Source organism: Onychomys torridus, chromosome 14 (assembly GCF_903995425.1).
Source record: "Onychomys torridus chromosome 14, mOncTor1.1, whole genome shotgun sequence".
Classification (NCBI taxonomy): Eukaryota; Metazoa; Chordata; class Mammalia; order Rodentia; family Cricetidae; genus Onychomys; species Onychomys torridus.
This window is the reverse complement of record NC_050456.1, coordinates 54,444,440-54,463,803: the sequence shown is the minus strand read 5'-3', so window position 1 is coordinate 54,463,803 and position 19,364 is coordinate 54,444,440. Positions and strand designations below refer to the sequence as shown.

General features: G+C 42.2%; 1 protein-coding gene across 12 annotated transcripts in view; it reads right to left on the bottom strand.

The window, feature by feature from the left end:
* Ttll5 (tubulin tyrosine ligase like 5) overlaps nucleotides 1-19,364 on the bottom strand; it is a 248,179-nt gene that overhangs the window by 132,203 nt on the left and 96,612 nt on the right. For 9 of the 12 annotated variants that reach the window (XM_036206323.1, XM_036206324.1, XM_036206325.1 and 6 more), the window contains 6 exons: nucleotides 16,426-16,546; nucleotides 13,315-13,461; nucleotides 12,179-12,282; nucleotides 8,933-9,060; nucleotides 6,224-6,307; nucleotides 5,312-5,704 (listed from right to left, as the gene is read on the bottom strand). In XM_036206323.1, the coding sequence (XP_036062216.1) occupies nucleotides 5,312-5,704; nucleotides 6,224-6,307; nucleotides 8,933-9,060; nucleotides 12,179-12,282; nucleotides 13,315-13,461; nucleotides 16,426-16,546 (977 nt within the window). The remainder of the gene's footprint in view (nucleotides 1-5,311; nucleotides 5,705-6,223; nucleotides 6,308-8,932; nucleotides 9,061-12,178; nucleotides 12,283-13,314; nucleotides 13,462-16,425; nucleotides 16,547-19,364) is intronic. The other 3 variants (XM_036206329.1, XM_036206330.1, XM_036206327.1) reach the window with 2 other exon arrangements.

Sequence of the window (19,364 nt, the reverse complement as noted above, 5' to 3'; positions counted from 1 at the left end):
ATCATGTACTTAGGAGTGGTTTCCTGCATATGTACACATGAATACTGGATAATTTGCTTATTTTCAGGCTCCATAAAAACGGCCTCTCCCAACAGTAGTTTCTCGGTGTTAGCTTTTCATCATTTAACACGGCGTTGACAGGAGGCATCCTCACTGGGTCAGTACAGATAAACCCATGCACTTCATTGGCTGTCTTGTCCTTCTTGTGTTTTCGGCCGTTACTCTGAACCGACTGACTGCACAGTGCACGCTCATGCTCACCCTGCAGCAGGGCTTTTCTTGTGCCTATGCCCAGGAGTGGGACTCCAAAGTGACAGTATCAGGGTGGCATGTTTTCCACTCCTACACACAGACATTCCTACTGACCACACATCCTTTAATATTGGGACTGCCAAACATTCGAGTTCTCCTTTCTCTAAGGGCTAATTAATTATCTAATTACCAATGATGTTGGATGTTATTGCTTTTCTGATAAACGTCGTTTTTCTACTGTCTTTTTCTCGAGTTATTAGAGTTGTGCTTCTGTTTTTACTTTTGCTCCATATAATAAGCCTGTAAAGAACTTCTTAACAAGTATTTAGTTCTACATCTGAAAAGCTGGTCTCACCATATTGCCCAGGCTGGCCTCCTGAACTCAAGAAACTCCTGCCTACACAAGCGAAGTGTGGGTGTTGCTATGTGCAACTGAAATTTATTTTCCTGTATGGGTGAGGCAGGGATCTGATCTCACTTACTTACCACAGCATTGCTTATGAGAAAGACAACTGTCCCACTGATGTACAACCCTCGCGATTTGCATGACTTTTCTTAACTTTCTACTCAGTTCCTGTGGTCACTCTGTGCTTTTGTAAATACCACACTTTCTTACCTTTCCACAGTCTTAACAAAGAACTCCAGAGGCTCTCAGTGTTTCTTAGCATTTTCATTCAGGATTACTGAGATAAACAGTAAAATTGCTGAGGTTTTCACTGAACTTTGGAATCCAGAGATCAATTTGATGAGTGTGACCTGAGGCTTCCTATGGTCCATACAGAACACGTGCCAATTGATGTAGGTCTTCTCTGATGACTTTCCACATTGTATAAAAAGTTTCCTAAACTTTCCCCCAGGGTACCGTATAGTTTTATGCTAATGTTCAAGATGCTTTCCATAAACAGTTTCATGGGTGATAATGGATTCAAAATACTATGTTTAATTAATATCACAGAATTTAAACTTTGGAGTGTGGCCTCTGGTAGGCTGACTGTGCATCACTGGACGCCCACACTCCCAAGAGTATAGAGGCACCACAGACTGGACTCAATGCTTTTCAGCTGATAGAGCATACATAATAAAATTTACCATTTAAGCTTCTTTTATTCTTTGCCATTTTTATACAATATATGATCATTATATTGATTTTACCCACCCTCTCTCAACTCCCCCTTCACTACTTACCGAACTTTGTGCTCTTACTTTATGACATACATTTTCAGTTGAAACAATTATTTTCTAACGTTATATAGCTGAGTCTTTCCTAAAATGTACCTAGAGACCATTTTATGTTTTGTAGGTAGATAGAATATTACCTGCAACTAAATCTTATTGCCTTGGTTTTAATTTTTTTAATCTTTTATGTTGGTTTTGACTTCCAATAAAATGCTGAACAGAAGCAACATTAATGAGCATCCTCATCTTATCCACAAAATCAACAGGAATATGGTCAACATTTTGCCATTTAGACTGACACATTTCAGGTATGAGGCAGATACCCTCTTTTCTTGTTAATAGGGACAGTCTGTTTTCAGTATGCAGAGGATTATTATGAATGAATGCGGAGTTCACCACATCTTTGTCTGTATTTACAATGATGACAGGAACACCTTCTATCTTCTTTAGTCTGTTAGTGTGGCAAATGATACTGCCATGTCTTCTACTATTAAACCACTCCTACATCCTTGAATAGACTTGCTGATGGAATACTCTCTCAGATGTGGCTAGATTTGCTGGCTTTTATTTTGATTAGAATTTGTGCATCTGTATTTAAGAATGAAGGCCATTTATAATTTTCCTCTCTAACTTTATCACTAACTTATTTATTTTCAAGACAAGTCCAGTCTCACAAATTGGGTTAAAGAGTATTCATCTATTCTCTAATAGTTTTTAATATCAGAATTATCCACTTCTTGAAAGAGCATTAGAAATTACCTATCAGACTATCTGGGTCTGATCATTTCATTCAGAGAAAAACTTTAAGTAGTGAACCAATTATATTCACAGGACTATTCTGGCTTTCTTCATCATCCTGAGTCAATTTTACATGTGGTGCTTTTCATGAAGTTTGTCCATCTCAATTTGGGGGGAATAAAGTTGTTGGTCACATTCTATTTTTATCTCATCGATACATCTTCGTCTGTTCTTCCGTTCCTTCTCTAATGTTCCCGTCTCCCCTCTCTTTTCTTCATCGATACATCTTCGTCTGTTCTTCCGTTCCTTCTCTAATGTTCCCGTCTCCCCTCTCTTTTCTTCATCAGTTTCATTCACCAAATGCACACCTTCTTTATGAGACATAGTCCATAAGTGGCATTGGTGTCTTCTAGTCTACTTTTCAATTGTGGAGTTTTTACATATCCTTTATGATTTTCTCCTTAGATGTAGATCATTGTTTTCCTTCTCCACATACCAGGACATGCAGCTGCCCATTGTTATTCAGTTCTAGAATATTTTCTTTACATTAAAATTTCTTTTCCCACTTTTGATTTTGAAATATACAGATTTGTTATATATTCCTTGATTATTGGCCTTTAACTTAGTTGAGGTGTGGGTAAAGAATGATCCTTGCAGGACTTACAAATGTTTTTTCTTGTTTATGATATAGGATATAGCAGATTTTTATACATATGTGTTCTTGAGTAGATATTTTCTCTATTTCTTGGGTGCATAGTCCTAAATATGATCAAGAGACAACCTTGCCGTTCTGTTCAAATCATCTTTCACAGCAGTTACATTTATCTATTATTGATATCTTGTGTGTGCAGGTGCACATGCACCCAGACAACACAGTAAAGGATGTGGAAGTCAGAGGACAGCTTGCAGTTGCTTCTTCCTTGCCACCAGGTGGTTCCCAGGGACAGAACTCAGGGTGTCAGCTTGGTGGCAAGTGCCTTTACCCACTGAGTCATCTTACTGCCCACCCCCTAGCCCTTTTCAAGATAAAGTTTCACTGTGTAGAACTTACAATGTAGGCCAAGCTGGCCTTGAGCTCAGAGATTCTTATGCTCTTGCCTCTTGAGTGCTGGGAATAAAAACATGCACCACCATGCCTGACTAAGGGTAGTCATTTAAGGCATGTGGCTTAGGTAGAACTTATTTTTAACTTGGGCATTACTAAATTGTTCAAAATTCCAACCAATGTTAAAACACTCCCCAAAATGATTCACCATAATCTCTATGGGCATATTTTTTTTTAATTCAAAAATTGACAATCTCACAGTTTTCATGGAAATGCAAGAAACCCCCCCAAAAAACCTAAACAGATTTGAGAAAGAAGAGTAAAGTTGGGAGAACCCTTGGTGATTTCAAAACTTAACATAATGCTACAGAAAGACAATGTGATACTTGTGTAGGACAGATAAAAAAATCAATAGGAATAGAACTGAGACTCCAGAAATAAATCTTTCAACTCTAGGAAAATAACATTTTTAAATAAATGGTCCCGGAAAAACTCAATCCCCACATGCAGAAGGATGAAATTAAACCCCTACATCACCTCACACATAATATGTAACTGAAAATGGACAAAAGTTACAAATGTAAGAATCTAACACAAAACTCTGAGGGGAAAAAAAAAAAAAATGGAAGGAACTCCTTATGAATTTGGGCAGCTAATGTTTTCAGATGTGACACAAATTATAAGCAACAAAAGAAAAATAATAGAGAAATCAGACTTCATCAAAACTTCTATGTTTGAAGAAAGTGAAAAGAATCAATAAATAGGGAGAAACTTTTTAAAGCAATCGCCTGATGAGGGACTTTAAGGAGAATACATGAAGAACACAACTCAGTGACAAAGATATATCTCAACTGAAAAACTAGCAGGGAAATCAAATGGACATTTCCTCTATAAAAGTATACAAACACTCAAAAGGCATGAGAAAACCAGTAAGTCATCATTAGCCATTAAGGAAATGCCAATCGTAACCCTTCTACACAACAGATAGAGACATAGATAGATAGGTAGAGAGACAGATGGATTTACCCAAACCTTCTATGATGGGTAAAATAAAAAAGACATTACAATGAGGGCTCATGAAATTTATCATGTGACCTAGCAATTCTACTCTTGCTATATGCCCTTGAAAATAAAAATGTATGTCCACTTGTAAATGCTGCCACACTGCTTATCACACCACTGTTTTTAATGGCCAAAGGAGGGAAAAAACAGATGCCCATCACCTGGCAAACAGAAAAGTAAATGCTGTACACCATACACTAGAACACCATCCAGCTACTTAAAAAGCATTAAGGGTGATACTTCTACAACAGATGAACCTGAGAACACGACACTAAGTGAAAGAAGCCAGTCACAATGACCACTTACTGAACAATTCTAGTTACGTGAAATGTCCAGGATAAACAAATCTGTGGAAAAGAAAGCTATACCAGTGGTTGCCAGAGGCTAGGAGGAGGAAGAAATGAGGGTGACTGCTAATAGACGGGGTTTCTTCAAGGGGAAAAGAAAGTTTTCTGAAGTTAGGCAGTGGTGTTAGCTGTACGTATCTGTGAACATACCAAACACCACTGAATTTATACGAAAATAGCCAAGTTTCTGAGTAGGGGTTATGGCTCAATGAAGCTGTCATTAAAAACTGGGCTGGAGATATAGCTCACTGGTAGAGTGCCTGCCTAACATATGTAAGGTCCTGGGTTCGATCCTCAACACCATGAAGTAAATGAGAAGAAAACTTGACTGATAATATGGGTCTACTTCGTTTCAAATTCAATATCCTATCTTAAGAAGTCTTTGGTTATATGCTCAGGTGGTTTGTAAGTTGTCTGATGTCAGGAATAACGACCCGAATGGGAAAGAATGCAGAGGACTCACAGGTCCGTGATCATCTACAGTGAGAAAGCTAGGTGCCTTGCTCATTCATTTCTTTGTACAGTACCGGAAAGCAGCCCTGTTTCGTTCTGTATCAGTGAATGCATGCTAGTGGACAGAAAGCAAGGCCTCCCTTTAGTCACAGCAGAGGCAAAGGGCAAGGAGGGGGCTCGATTTTCACGGGGCTGGGGAGGAGCTGTCACGGCAGGCAGTTCTCATTCTCTCACTCACCTGCCTTTGCTGAAGAGGGACGAGACAGTTTCTGGCTATAGATGTGTGCGGCACTTTGGAAAGAGGAAAAGGGGCCCGTGGTGTAACTGCCTGACCGACAGCGTGGCAGGCCAGCGGGGCTTACATTCTGGGTCCCAGGGTGTATGGAGGGAGGAGCACTGTCGGGGACTGGGTTCAGTACAAGTGCTGACTGGTGAGGCATGCTGGGGATAGCTGGAGAAATTTGAGATAAAGAAGAATGGTGGCCGGGACCTGACGAGAGGGCAGAGGTTGTAATAATAGATGACAGATGGGTGCTGGGAAGTTTCTGCAGAAGAACAGCAGCAGGACCAGAGAAAGAAGAGCAATTGGTATAGACTAGTTTAGCCTCTTTTCCTGCTGAAGTGGTAAATCCTATTAAAGCAAAAACAAAACAAAACAAAAACACAGGTCATTAGGAAAAATAAACATACGATCTCTATGACACATAAACATTTTAGAACATCAAAATAATGTTAACATGAAACAGAAATCATGCAGACTTTAACGAGTATTCATCTTGAACTTAATAAATTTTGCTCACCAGAGACAGCCTGGTAACAAGATTTTGACTTTATCATTATCCCTTCCTAAAAGCTTGAGTTGAGACATCCCCCACAAAGCAGGACAGGCACGTTCTACAAATGTTAAGCAAGCAGGACAAGGTTTCTACAAGGAGCAGCTAATTCCTCTCCCTCTGGGAAAAAAGACAGTGCTCAGAACTTCTAAAGAAAATGGAAAATACTTCTGAAGAAAATCCAGTTACCAACAGGAAACTCTAAGGGGAAGGGCAGAACAAAAGGACACTTGCCAGGGCCTTAAAGTATAGACCACCTGACACCTGCTTTTCTGTTAGGGGTGGGTCAGGGAGCAGGGTGTGTTTCAAACACTCACGAGATAATTTATCGGTGTGGATTTCTGTTGTCTGCTGCTGCTTGGGCTGCTTTATTTTCACTTCCTGAATTGTCTCAGGGTGATCTGAAATGAAAAAGACCCACTTAGGTACTTCACTAATCAAGATCCTAACATGAAATACACGTATTAATGCTGGGAAACGCTGCACATGCCACACCTTTTAAGGGATGGCAACGCCTGTAGTGAGCAGCCAACTGAGTGATTCCCCATTGTGTGGACCAGCTCCACCTCACTAAAGCAAGAGGAGATGCTCAAGCCCAAGGCAGGAATCTACTGACGGTGGCCCAGCTAGGACAGGCCAGGAAGATGAGACAGAAAGGGAAGTCAGTGCCCCACCAGGATTCCAGACTGGGGGAGAGGTGGAGAGAGAAGAGATCTGCAGTGGCTGCCAGGACCCACTGGAGCCAAATCAACACACGGGCGAGACAGCACTGTGAGATATGAGTGCAGCCTCACTAATGACTGGTGTGCACTTGGACTCTGGATCCTCAAGTATGTGCCTCGGTTGACCTGAGTCAGCTTGATCATTATAGTCAATAGGAAGACCGGTTTCCACTGTGGCAGTTTTTCTGTACCATCGGATTCTGAAGCAGAACAGTCCAAAGCTATTCACATACTTAAAGAAATGTTTCAAGTCTGTGTCAAAGGCATGATTTATACAAAAACTTAAGAGAGTCTCTCAGAGGGAATAAGGGCATCTGGGTCCTGGCCATTCTCCCCCCACCTGCAAATGCTTCTTTTCTTGATAGAAACCTTCATACCCCTCTAGGTTTATAAATAGATAAATGCAAAGATTGATCTTCTAATATAAAAGTAGTCTTTAAAAAACAGATTTGAGAATTTGAAATGACCCATCTGTATTAACAGGAGCTGCTGGTGTATGCTCCTGGGTCTTCTCCATTATTGTCAAGGGCTAAGTTGCCACATGAATGCCCGTGTGGGCCCATCTCACCAAATGAATACACTGTTCCCTACTACAACCTTACTGTAAACATTTCTCAGCCTCCCTTCCATGACACTGCTATTGGTACTTTTTAGATTTTCATCAACCTTTTCGTATTCACCCACTTAACTCCATTGACCAGACAATATACTTTATAAACACAAGGGCTATGATGGTCCTTGCCATTGAAATGCTAGCAGCTATCCAAAGGGTTAACACAAAATACGAAAAATAAGAGAAAGAAAAATGGACAGATGAATATGAAGCTGTGCTTAAAAGGACTGCTGAAATACAATTTAGGAACACAGTTGCTATGAGGCTTTACGGAATAGCTTAAGTGAGTTTTACAACACCTGGTTGGGATGTAACTTAGTGGTAGAGAGCTTGTCTAGCATTTGGAAGCTTTGGGATCAATCCCCAGTCCCGTAAATACAAAACAAAATTAACAATGTTTCTTTGGGAAATTCATTTTACATTTGGAATGACCAATTCTCTTGAATATTTCCACACTAGACTGGGATAGTCTTAAGAGCAAGGAGATTGAATCCAGTACTCAAAACACTGACAAGGGGGCTGGAGAGACAGTTTGGAAGTTAAGAGCACTGGATGTTCTTGCAGAAGACCTGGGTTCAGGTCTCAGCACTCACATGGCAGCTCACAACTGTCTCTAACTCTAGTTCCAGGAAATCTGATGCCCTCTTCTGGCCTCCATGGGCACCAGGCACACAAGTAGTCCATAGACATACATGCCTCCAGATAAAATCAATAAATAAAATATTAAAGGACTGACAAAATACCTACATTGATACACTTGCATCCAGATTTGAAATGAATCTTACATAGGAAGTACACAGCTTATTGATACTGAGTGATTTTATATATATATATAACAATATGAGCTAGAGAGTCTAGTCTACATTTGATTAAATCTCAGAGAATGGTGTTCCTCAGCAGTGAGAACCTTTAGAAACACAGGGAATGTCACAATGCTTGAAGGAAACCAATGGCATCTGGGGCTTAGAACCAAGAATATTGGTCACCCCATTAGGTACAGAACAGCCTCACAAACAACAATAACAAAAACATTCTACCAAGCTGGGCAGTGTGGCACACACTTTTAACTCCAGCACTCAAGGGGCAGATGGCTCTCTGAGTTCAAGGCCATCCTGGTCTAGAGAGCAAGTTCAAGGACAGCCAAGGCTACACAGAGAAACCCTGTGTTAGAAAACATCAAAAGTGAAAACAAAACAAAAACCACTCTGCCCAAGCTGCCAATGTTGAGAGGCCTGAACGGTCAGCAGGATGTCTGAAGTGGAGGTTAAGAGCAAGGGCTTCAACAGATGAGGGACCAAAGCTCCAGCCTCCGAGTGGTGAGAAGGAACCCCACAGCGCGTCACCCAGCTCCCGGAGCTCACTTTCTCCGCTGTGATGAAGTTTGAACTCGGAGCCTGCTCTGCATGCCGCTTGTAAGCACACAGGAAGATGGGTGTTCACTGAACACGGGTTTTCAAACAAAGAAACAAAACCCCCAAACTCGGCTGCTGTTTTGAAAAATGAAAACAAAGCTCTAAAGGAGGCCCTCTTCTGCTTTTGAGACAAAAAGCTGTGCTCCGCCCAGCCGCCCTGCTGCAGAGTCGGGCCACACTCAAGACTGGTGTACAGCCAGGGCTCTTCCGCCTGATGCCTCTCAGCACGTCTCGTTCTCTGTCTGTTTGCACGTTTCCCTCACCAGCTGGCATACTTACCACCTTTTGCCCCACTATCAGAATAACTACTGCTGCTCTTAGAACTTTTAGAGTGAGTCCCCAGGAAGACACTGGCAGACTTGTTTTTCTGGGTATAAAAGGTCAGCACCTCCTCCAGTTCAGCCTCACTGAAATGAAGAGAAGAGTATGGTCAGCACAGGAAGCCGCTCTGGAAAGTCTCTTGACATTTTATTGTGGAAACAGTAAGCAGGAGAAGGGAAAGTGAGCCGTGCAAGCCGAAAGTTCCTCATTAACAGACAGTTTAAAATGAAGTGAAAGAAAGCAACTGAGAGAGATGAAGACCAGGATAAACCTTTACCGACCCACACAGAGATTTCCTAGATCTGCACTATCTGATTCGGCAGCCACTAATTACATGGCGCTATTTAGACTTAGTCAAAGTTAAATAAACTTAGGAGATTCTGTTCCAGAGTTACACTATGCACATTTCAAGTTCTTAGTAGTCACCTACAGAAAGTGTTGCTGGATAAGCACACTCTCTTGGTGAGGAACTGAAGCCACGGATTGGGTCAAAGCTTACCAGAGACCTATTTTTGTATGACACCCCCTGGCCAGCTTACACACACACACACACACACACACATATACACACACACACACACACACACACACACACGGAGGGGGGGGAGGAGAAAGACAGAGAGGTGTGCACTATTACAAAATAAACTATGGGAATAAGATTAGTCATAGCCACAGAGTACAACTATCACCTGGCTGCAGTTTGCAATATCTACCCTGCTTCCAGATAACTGAAGTATTTTCACTAAAAGGGCCATAATCATTTCAACTGGCTCTGTCAGAAATAAGGAGACCTAGATGACCACAGAAGAGCTCCTGAACCATTTAAACAATGAATGAGATGGAACTAGATGTGCACTCTGAATTACTGAAATTACATGCTACGAAGGATCACCAAGTATAAAGTATGAGAACACAGAGGAGGGTCTAAGTAGGCCTCCCAGTAAACATAACATGCAGATTTAACTTGATCTTAGTTAGCCAAAGGGATGCGAAGCAATAATGCAGGGATTTTCAACATGCACAGTCACTTTCTGAGAGCCGTTTTCTCATCTCTGGAGCTTAGTATTATTCCACAGAGGTAGCCTTCAAGGAAGGGAAGCAAGCCACCTGCCATCTTCAGAACATGCTTAAGGAGAACCTATGGATAGCTATAACCCTCAGATTCCCAAAGAGAAAAGGGGCACAAGATAGAGAGTGTTAGTAAAGGCAAACAGCTACAGCTGGGGCTGCAGTGGGCGCTGCTGCTCTCGGGCAGTGTTTCATTTGGCACTCCCAAAATACTGGAAGGCAGGGGACAGCTGGCCCCACTCCGAGCTACTCTGTGTGTGTCTTATGCTCTGCCTACTTTGTCTTCTAGGTCTTCCTGCCTCCTTCCTGCAGGATTTGAATTTGTCAGCCCACTGAAGGAATCCATGTACTTGCCCTAACTTAGTAAAAGACCCTACACGACCACACAGTTCCCAGCAACTACTGCTTACATGACAAGCAACAATAAACACGACCCAATGTATTATGGATCCCCAAATACTCTATTAGTGAAGAGTATATATAGTTTATATTTAGTTAGTTATAGTTTATACTTATACATCCAGTGAAGTGTCTTTTTTTAAAAAAAAGTTTGAGGTTTTGATCTGGAGAGATGACTCAGAGGTTAAGGCTACTCTTCCAGAAGTCTTGAGTTCAATTCCCAGCAACCACATGGTGGCTCACAACCATCTGTAATGAGATCTGGTGCCCTCTTCTGGTGTGCAGGCATACATGCAGGCAGAACAATGTGTACATAATAAATAAATATTAAAAAATAATAATTAAGTTTGAGGGTCTTTTTCCTTCTGTTTTTCTATTGTATGGACTTTTTTTTAAGTTCTATTTTCTTGGTATCATTTACTTTCTTGCCTTTTCTGCCTTTAATCTTCTTACATTTATGTATTTACTTTGTGCATGAGCACATCCAAACCACGGCGCTGCTGCAGAGGACAGTCTGCAGGAACCTGTACTTTCCCTTCCCTCACGTGGGTCCCGAGGATGGAACTCATGTCTCTGGTTTAGGCATGAGCACCTTTACCCACTAAGCCACCTGCTCCTTTTTGCTTTTGCTGATTTTATGAGGCCGACGTGAAAAGCTGTTTCTTGCTTCATTTTCGTGCCTACTCTCTCTAGCATATTACTTGAGACTTCAGAATGTCCACAAAATAGCATTAAACAACTATAAACTCTACAAAATGTTGTATGTGTTTGTTGCACACCTAAAACACAAGATTCTGAGGCCACAGTGAGGTCTGTTCAAAGAATTAACCGAAGACCTCAGTGTCAGCGACTGATAAGCTATTGCCTAATTTAACTTCTCAAGTAAGGGAATGCTGCTCTTCTCCTTCTGTCCTTCCCACTGTGTCCTGGACAACTGGAGCCTCAGTTAAGGGCTAACGACTGATTTTCCCTTTAGTGTAGTGGTTTCTGCACAACTCTCCAATTTGAAAAACAATTAACTTTTAGATTTTATTACTTTATGTCAGATCTCCTGGGATTAGAGTTATAGATGGTTGGGAGCAACCAAGTAGTACATGCTGGGAATAGAACCTAGGTTTTACAAAAATAGATAATGCTCTGAATCCCCAACCAACTCTACAACCCGACAACGCTATCATTTAAAAAAGGCCCTTCATTTTTACAAAAGTTAAAATTAAGTGTTTTTGTTATCTCTGCCTTTGGAAATACAGTGTCAGTGAGTAAAATGATCTGGCTGGCTTACATCAACAGAGCTGAACATAGAGATTTTCAATTTCTCAAGGTCAACCCTAACCATGAAAAACTTGTTCTGTTTTATATAAATTAGGCATGACCCTCACAGTGTTGAGAACCTGCCAATCCCTCACCCTACTCTACGTAGGCAAACTTTGGTCATCTCCACAGCATCAGTGGGTCAGGAACACCTCTGGCCCCGGTAAACACCAGAAGTCTGAGGTTCTCAGTCCTCGCAGGGCTGTGCACTTTGAAGGCTGTCTGGAGCTCCAGCCCAGACACCACGCAGCACTGTTTTGATAGCTGGAGTCATGGCAGCAGCTACACAAGCAGCGAAGATATGGACAGGCCAAGGCAGGAAGTGCTCCCTCCTTTGGGGCCTGAGTTATTCGTGTGTACGGAGCAGAAACATGGAGCCGTTCGGGAGACGGAAGGACATGGTCAGTGATCAACGGGGCCCTGTACCTTGCTTGTCGGATGAACTCCTGAAAGCTTTCTGCATTCACCCCATCTTCCTCCTCCTCTTCTAGTTTCTTCTTTGATTTCTTCTCAGCCATTTGTTCTGTTTCCTACCCACGCCCAACCCCAGAGAAAAACAACAAACTGAAACTGACTCCTGAGAGATGTGTCCTTCATCTTCTTCGTTACCTTCTGTTAACGGCTCATTACAGGGAGGGCTTTGATTCTTCTATTCCCCCACTTATAAATCTGACACTTTACTTTGGGTCATCATTTCATGAAATGTTTTGAAATTCCCAAGTAACAGTGGCAAAATGTAATTTTTAATCATGTTTTTACTTTCTCCTAACACAGGTCATAGAGCATGCAGGAGCCTTTTATAGTAGTATCTAGGGTAATGACTGCTGCTCCACGGTGCTGTAAGACAACAGACACACAATATTTTGTTACAATTCATAGAGGAAAGATTGGTCTTAAGAGTCTCTTGTATCAGTTTCCAAACTGACTGCGGTTTTATTTATGTAAGACAAAACAAGACTTCTCAATGGATCTGGAGTAAATTGTGGCTACAGGTTTAGTGTGTTGACAGTCCACTAGTCTTTCCATGTAATTTCCAGGAAAGGCCACGTCAATTTCCAGGACTCAGCTTTTCCTTCTACATAGTGGTCATACATTTGCTTCCCTAAATAACATCTTTTTAAAAAGGATTCTAGAACCTCAGATATAAAGCACTTTGGGAAAATTCTAATTAAACAGTGTACCTTGTAGGTGTGAAATCATTATCCCTGTTTCAAATGTTTCAGAGAAGAAAATCTAACTCTTCCAAAATAGAAATGTAAGTCATCACATAAACACATAGTTTAAGTTCCCTCTCAAATGGCCAGCTCACCACTGTCTACAGGCACAGTACCAGAGGACAACTGCGCACAGACCAGGGTCTTTCTCAGGTATACTAGAGCGCAAGAAAACTATGCCATTTCATATGTATAGCCACTGGCCCTCAAAAAAAGTCGTTTTTCCGCCCAGCTGGACTGCCCACTGGAGCCCTACAGGGGATGGTGCTGGCCAGAGAACAGAACAAAGCAGATGGCCTGTTCTCAACAGGGTATGACGAGCCATCACGTGAGAGGAAAATGACTTACCTTGTTGTACACGACGATGAAGTCACTTAGCTGGTGGGCAAGGATTCTTCTGCGCTCCAGAAGTGCCAATCGCCGACTAGGTAACACCATCCTTAGTGAATGCTGGAGATTACTTGATGCTCGCTTAAGGAATCGAACCACTAGCTCCTACATGAAGTAATGAGGAAGAGAAGGACAAAAGTAGGGATTGTGCTAACCATCGAGAGAACAAGCAATGATGGGAGGGAACAAAAGATGTGAGAAGCAGACAAACCGTGATGGGATTCAACAAGAGACGTGAGAAGAGGTATGTCACACGTTTTTATAAGCATGTTAGCTATAAGACACTACATAAGGACCAAACAATAAAAATAAAATGTAGATGCAAGTAACTATGCAGTAAGGCAGTAGTGATACAAACACCATAATGTACATATGTACAAACAGAACTATTATAATTTAAAGAGTGGATATTGCTTCTAATAAGGTGTTCAAGCAGAGCCATTTAGGAAAGTTGGCATTCAAGGTCAGTGCAAACTAAAATCACAGAGGCAGATGAACTCATCTATGGTGATATTTTATTTGTGCAAAATGTGATTTTATTTGTACGTTAATAAATAGAGTTGCCTGGAGATCAGAGGTCATAGCCATTTAGCAGAAGTCCGACAGTGGTAGCACACGCCCTTAATCTGATCACACGGCAGGCAGAGTCTGTGTGGTCAAGGACACAGCCAAGCAGTGACCCGAACCTTTAATCCCAGTACCAACCATAGAGACCTGGAGGTCTGTATAGACAGGCAGTGACAAGGAAATCATGTGGTTGGGTTTAGAGCCAATGAGAATGTAGAACAGAAAGGGAATAGAAAGACAGGGCACGCAGAAGGTCTCTCTCTCTCTCTCTCTCTCTCTCTCTCTCTCTCTCTCTCTCTCAGACAGTCGTGACTGGTAAGCTAAAGGGAGTCTTGGGCTTTGCTAGTGCTCGGATCTCTAAGGCTTTAACTCTGTATTTGGCTCTGTGTTTCTTATTTACTAAGACCGTTTAGAATTTCATCTACACTCATCGAAGGTGAGAAGGGAGAAACAACAGAATCAGGTACAATGGCGCATGTCTACAATCCTGCTGCTAGAAAGGCTGAGGTAAGAGGATGTGAGTTAGCGGCCAGCCTCGGCTACATAGTAAGACCCTGTAACAACACAAAAAAGCATGTATAGAGAGAAATCTAATAGAATACAATGGCACAGAGGCCAGAGAGAAAAGGGTCAAATGCCAAAGCTCCCAAAGAGTCTGGAGTGGGAAAGGATCACAAGCTGGAAGACAGCCCCTGAATCTGGACACTGAGGTCACATCAAGAGACATGTATAAAGATAATGAAGGAAGGTATGAAAAATGGCATGTGGAATGAACAGAAACTACTGCTTAAAAAGTGTGGTGATGAAGGAAACTAAAAATTCTGCAGAGCCAGAGATTCTGTGGAAACCCTCACAAAAGAACTGTTAAGGTGCCCTCTGAGCTGCCAGACAGACTGTCTAAGCCTGACCTGGATCAGAGAGGGAAGCTGTGTGCCTGTCTTTCTCGTAAGCAAGGCCACTGGCCCTCAAGCCACAGCCAGGAGTAGCTCAAAGTTTACTGGGCTTTACAGTGATGATCTTAAATATTCTTGTAGAAAGCCCCAAATCTTGGGTGAATTCTCAGCCAGCAACTGGAGTAGTTAGTTTAGTTATTTTTTTTGTTTGTTTGTTTGCTTTTTGGTTATTTTCTAAGTGATTTTTTACAAAAAAAAAAAAAAAAAAAAAATTGACTGTTGTTCACTGCCCCCTCCTCCAGTTTTCTCCAGCATAAAGGGTATAGCCTCATAACCAGAGGGGATTTTATAGTTCTCTGATGTCTCTACTATAGTGTGGTTTAGCTACTATATTAAAACATTATTTTTTCAGTGGAGCAGACAAACTGACTCTGAAAAAGGCAGGCTCAATTTTCCACTTGGAAAGAGTAGAGCTAACATTTTCCACTGATGGCTGAAGGATTATTCATGACACACAAGGTTTTATCTCTGGGTTGTACTAGCTACTTAAATTCATCATTTGTTTTCTGGGATAGCCAACATGTTTTTAAAAATGTATCTTTCATAAAGAGAACTAAAAATTAAAGTCAGCACTGACAAAGGACACAGCTTCCTCAGGGTTAAAGACCCCTCTGCTTGTGGTAATGCCTGTAGTTTTTAACAGGCCATTAAAAGGCTGTGGTTTCCTCTACAAGCTCTGATCTTACCAAAGAACCTGATGCTCCCTGTCATTGTGATCTGAAATATTAAATCCTGGGTGTGTTGAAATGACTAATAATACATGGTCAAAACTGTCATAAGCTTGAGTCTAGTAATCCAAAACTTTGACACAATTACAAGTAGACAGTAAGCTGAGCAACAGTACTTTCTGAGAGAGTTTACTGACCTTCAAAGAGCTAATGGGAATCCTCAGTACAGAAAATAATGGAAACAAAGTAAAGCAAGAATAGGTAACATCTTGGGTTACAGTTTACCACATTCAAGCTACAGAACAAAAGCCTTGGCTTTTCTAGGTTTTTGTATCCTCTGTAAAATGAGGTCACAATGCCTCCCTCAAAGAATGAAATGGAAAGCAGCTTAAGGACAGGAGATAGTTATTTTTCTCAAAGACTTTACCCAGGACTTAACATCTAATGAGCAACCAATTTCCATTTCAAAATGGAGCAAACTGATAGTTCCACTATACAGTATAATGCATATGGCTTCAGAGATCTGCTTCATATCACATAAAAACATGAGAAATCTAAAAACTTTACCATGTATAACGTGTGTGTGTGTGTGTGTGTGTGTGTGTGTGTGTGTGTGTGTGTGTTGCATGAGTTTTCCTGCTGCCTGTGAATGCATGAGCCACACCATGCATGTGCAGGGCAGAGAACAATTTGTGGAATAGATTCACTCCTTTCACTTTTACATGGGAATCAAACTCAGGTCACCAGGCTTGCATGATTAGACCTTTAACTGCGTCCTGCAATAATTCTTTTATCAGAACACATTGCTAAGCTGGGGAGAAAGGAAAAGAAGGAGAGAAAGAAAAAGGGCAAGTCAAAGGTCCCAGCAAGCAGAGCCTCACCATCTGTTCATCCTCTTTGGCAGCCCAACTCGGACTGAGGGTCTGACCACCACTGTCTTTCGTCAGACGGACTTGCACATGCTGAAGGTAGGCAGAGAATGCTAACCGGGCCTGCACTTTGCTGGAGAAATTGAAAACAAGACATCGTTAGGAGACAGAATGGCAAACCTACCTACCACATTAACTGCCTCTCTCCAAGGGACCTCTAGGGATCCTTCTGTTAGGATGGCTAAGAATATGAAAACTGCTAAGTAGACACTACTGAATGAAGAACACTTCCAAACCTTCCATGAGTTTTTAAATGGTTTCCCATACAAGAATCAATGATAATACTTCTCATCATTAGCATAAAAGGGGGGCGCACACAAAAATTGAAAGTTATTTATCCTGCCCCTCTGCCTCCTTGAATTTTTAAGAACTTCCTTGGGAGAGTGCAGTGTTTGGTGTTCATGGGTCCTGGTGGTTAAGAGGAAAGAAATTTGGTGGTAGAAGTCCTTCAGGACTTACTTACAAATAGTAGAGGAATGGATTCTGTTAGGAGAACTAATATTCCTAGCGTGAAAAAGCCTCTGAAGCAGGATAAATCCTACAAAGGAACTTTTGAGCCCAAATTTTAAGGTCATGCATCTCAACTCCATGACAGGAGTGGTTGGAGCCCAGAACAGAACAAGTGAATGTGGTCCAACAAAGCTTGGTGTACATGACCTGACAGGCATGGGCGAACCCAGAGGTTTAGTGGGGAAAATATCCTTCAAGATGGTGAAACACACCACAGAGACAGCTGGTTCCTGCCTAGTGGTCTAGGTTACAGGCAAGGGCTCTCCTCAAGCTGCAGTGGGGAAAGCCAGAGGACCAGAGAGACAGTGACGACTTTCACTTCAGCAGCTAACTGTGGCAGATCTGTTTTCTCTCAGGCAAGATTTTGGTTACTTCAGCTGATCGGCCTCCTGACACTGTAGCCAAAATTACATCAGCTAAGATTAGGGCCCAATACAAACTCTGTTCCCAATCCTCGCACATGGAATCACTAAACACTGTCTGCTCGTGTTCCCCAAGGTCAAGAGGAAGGATCTGTCCCAAGCGGACTGCAGATCCTACAAGGTCCAGGACTGAGTGTGTTTTGGAGGACTGGAGTGCAGGGGAGTCAGGCCAGGGAGTCTGCTTGCTCTTGAGTTTTCACGTGTAAGAGGTTCTAGCAAGTGAGCTATAAATAAGGTTAGAGTCTTATTACTAACAGGAACAGTTATGGGAGTACAATATGAATTTGAAACAAGGAATTTAAACGTCCAAATGTTCCCAACAAAGACATCCCTATTCTTATCTAGAGAATAATAGCATGTTTTCAGATACTTCCAACTACAGCTGAGTAACCAACTGCACTGACTGGTGCCCTCATATTGACAATCAGTTGAAATTTAAATCCTTATTTTGTTTCAAATGAAATTTAACTAAGATATGAAATAACTAAGCCTTTCATATCTATAAACCTTCCTAACAGGACCCTGGAAAGCTAGTCTAAGACCATCTCAAAGGCATTGGCCAGTCACTGGACAAAAGAATCAGACAGGCATGATTTGTATGAAATCAACCTGGTTCTAAAACCAAAAGGTTATTAAACAGATTCTCAGAGGAGACAAATCACACAAGGAGGTGGTGCATGATGCCTCCAACCCTAGCCTTGACCATCCCCAGGAGACTATGCAAACATCCCACAGGACAATGGGCAACAGTCTGGAGTCTGCTGACTGACAGCGATCTATCCTACAAACGGTTTCCTCACTGAAAGAGAAGCCCCTAAGATTTACTAAGAAGTACTTATTTCTACAGCTGCTAAGGAGGATTTGATTGCTGGAATGCAGCTTAGAACATACTTTCATCTTTCATTTCCAATTTTCTAATACTCCCTGCCCCAAATTCAGGAAACAGTTTCAGAAATCCTGGTGTGACCCTGCACCTTGGCTTGACAGAGAACACTGAATGAAGCCTGGAAAGGGTCTCCGACTCTCCAACTTGCCCTCAATCAAGTAATCAGCTCAATCCAAAGACCAAGCCCAAGTACTGGGACTGAGCCACACAACCTGAACTCACCGATCAGCTATTCTCATTCTCCATAGCACCCTTCCAAACCTAAACTCACTCCATACCTCCTGGGCCAAGTGCAAGTTCTGGCCTCTAGAGAGCACAGGCCACACTGCACAGTCTACTCAGCTTCTCCACTCTTTGGCTTCCCTCAGCCTTGCCACACAGCCCGTCCTTTACGACTTGGAAAGAGTTATCCCTCTGTTGGCCTCTTTCCACCTTTCTCTGAGGACCCTTCTCTGCCAATACATCCATTTCTACATCTTAATCCTCTGGCCATCAAACCCTGCCTCTTAAGTCTACAAATGCTCTGAATCTCTATCTTGAAAAAGAAAAACATCCTTTCTTAGCCAGCTCTCTCCATGATGTGGTCTCATCTTTCTCTCGCTGCCAAGCCCCTTGGAACCCTAACTTCACACTTGCTTTCTGATTCCTCAGCTCGCAGCTGCTTCTCCACCCACGAGTGTCTCTTGATTCCTTCACACAGCACTGGTGTCTTAGGCACTCTGCAGGCCTGACACCCTCCTGCTGTCGCTGACACTGCGTTAGTCCCTCCCACTCTGAACCCCATCTCTGAACTGTTCCCTCTTGGCCTCTACTGACCTACCCAGAGTGCTGTACTCTGCCTTCTCTTCACACCCACACTTGCTGAGTTATCCGAGCTGACAGCAATGCCCACGGTAAGGCCTGAACCATGACTATAAGCTGTACTTTTGCCGGTCAGCACAGGGCACATCCTCCTCAGACACAAGGAAGCCAGAGCTTTCTGTCAGGAAACAGCTCCTGTTCTTTAGGCCCACTGATGGCGTCATGACATCAGCCAGTGCAGAGCTTTCGCCTACCACTCTTCCCTCACAAAT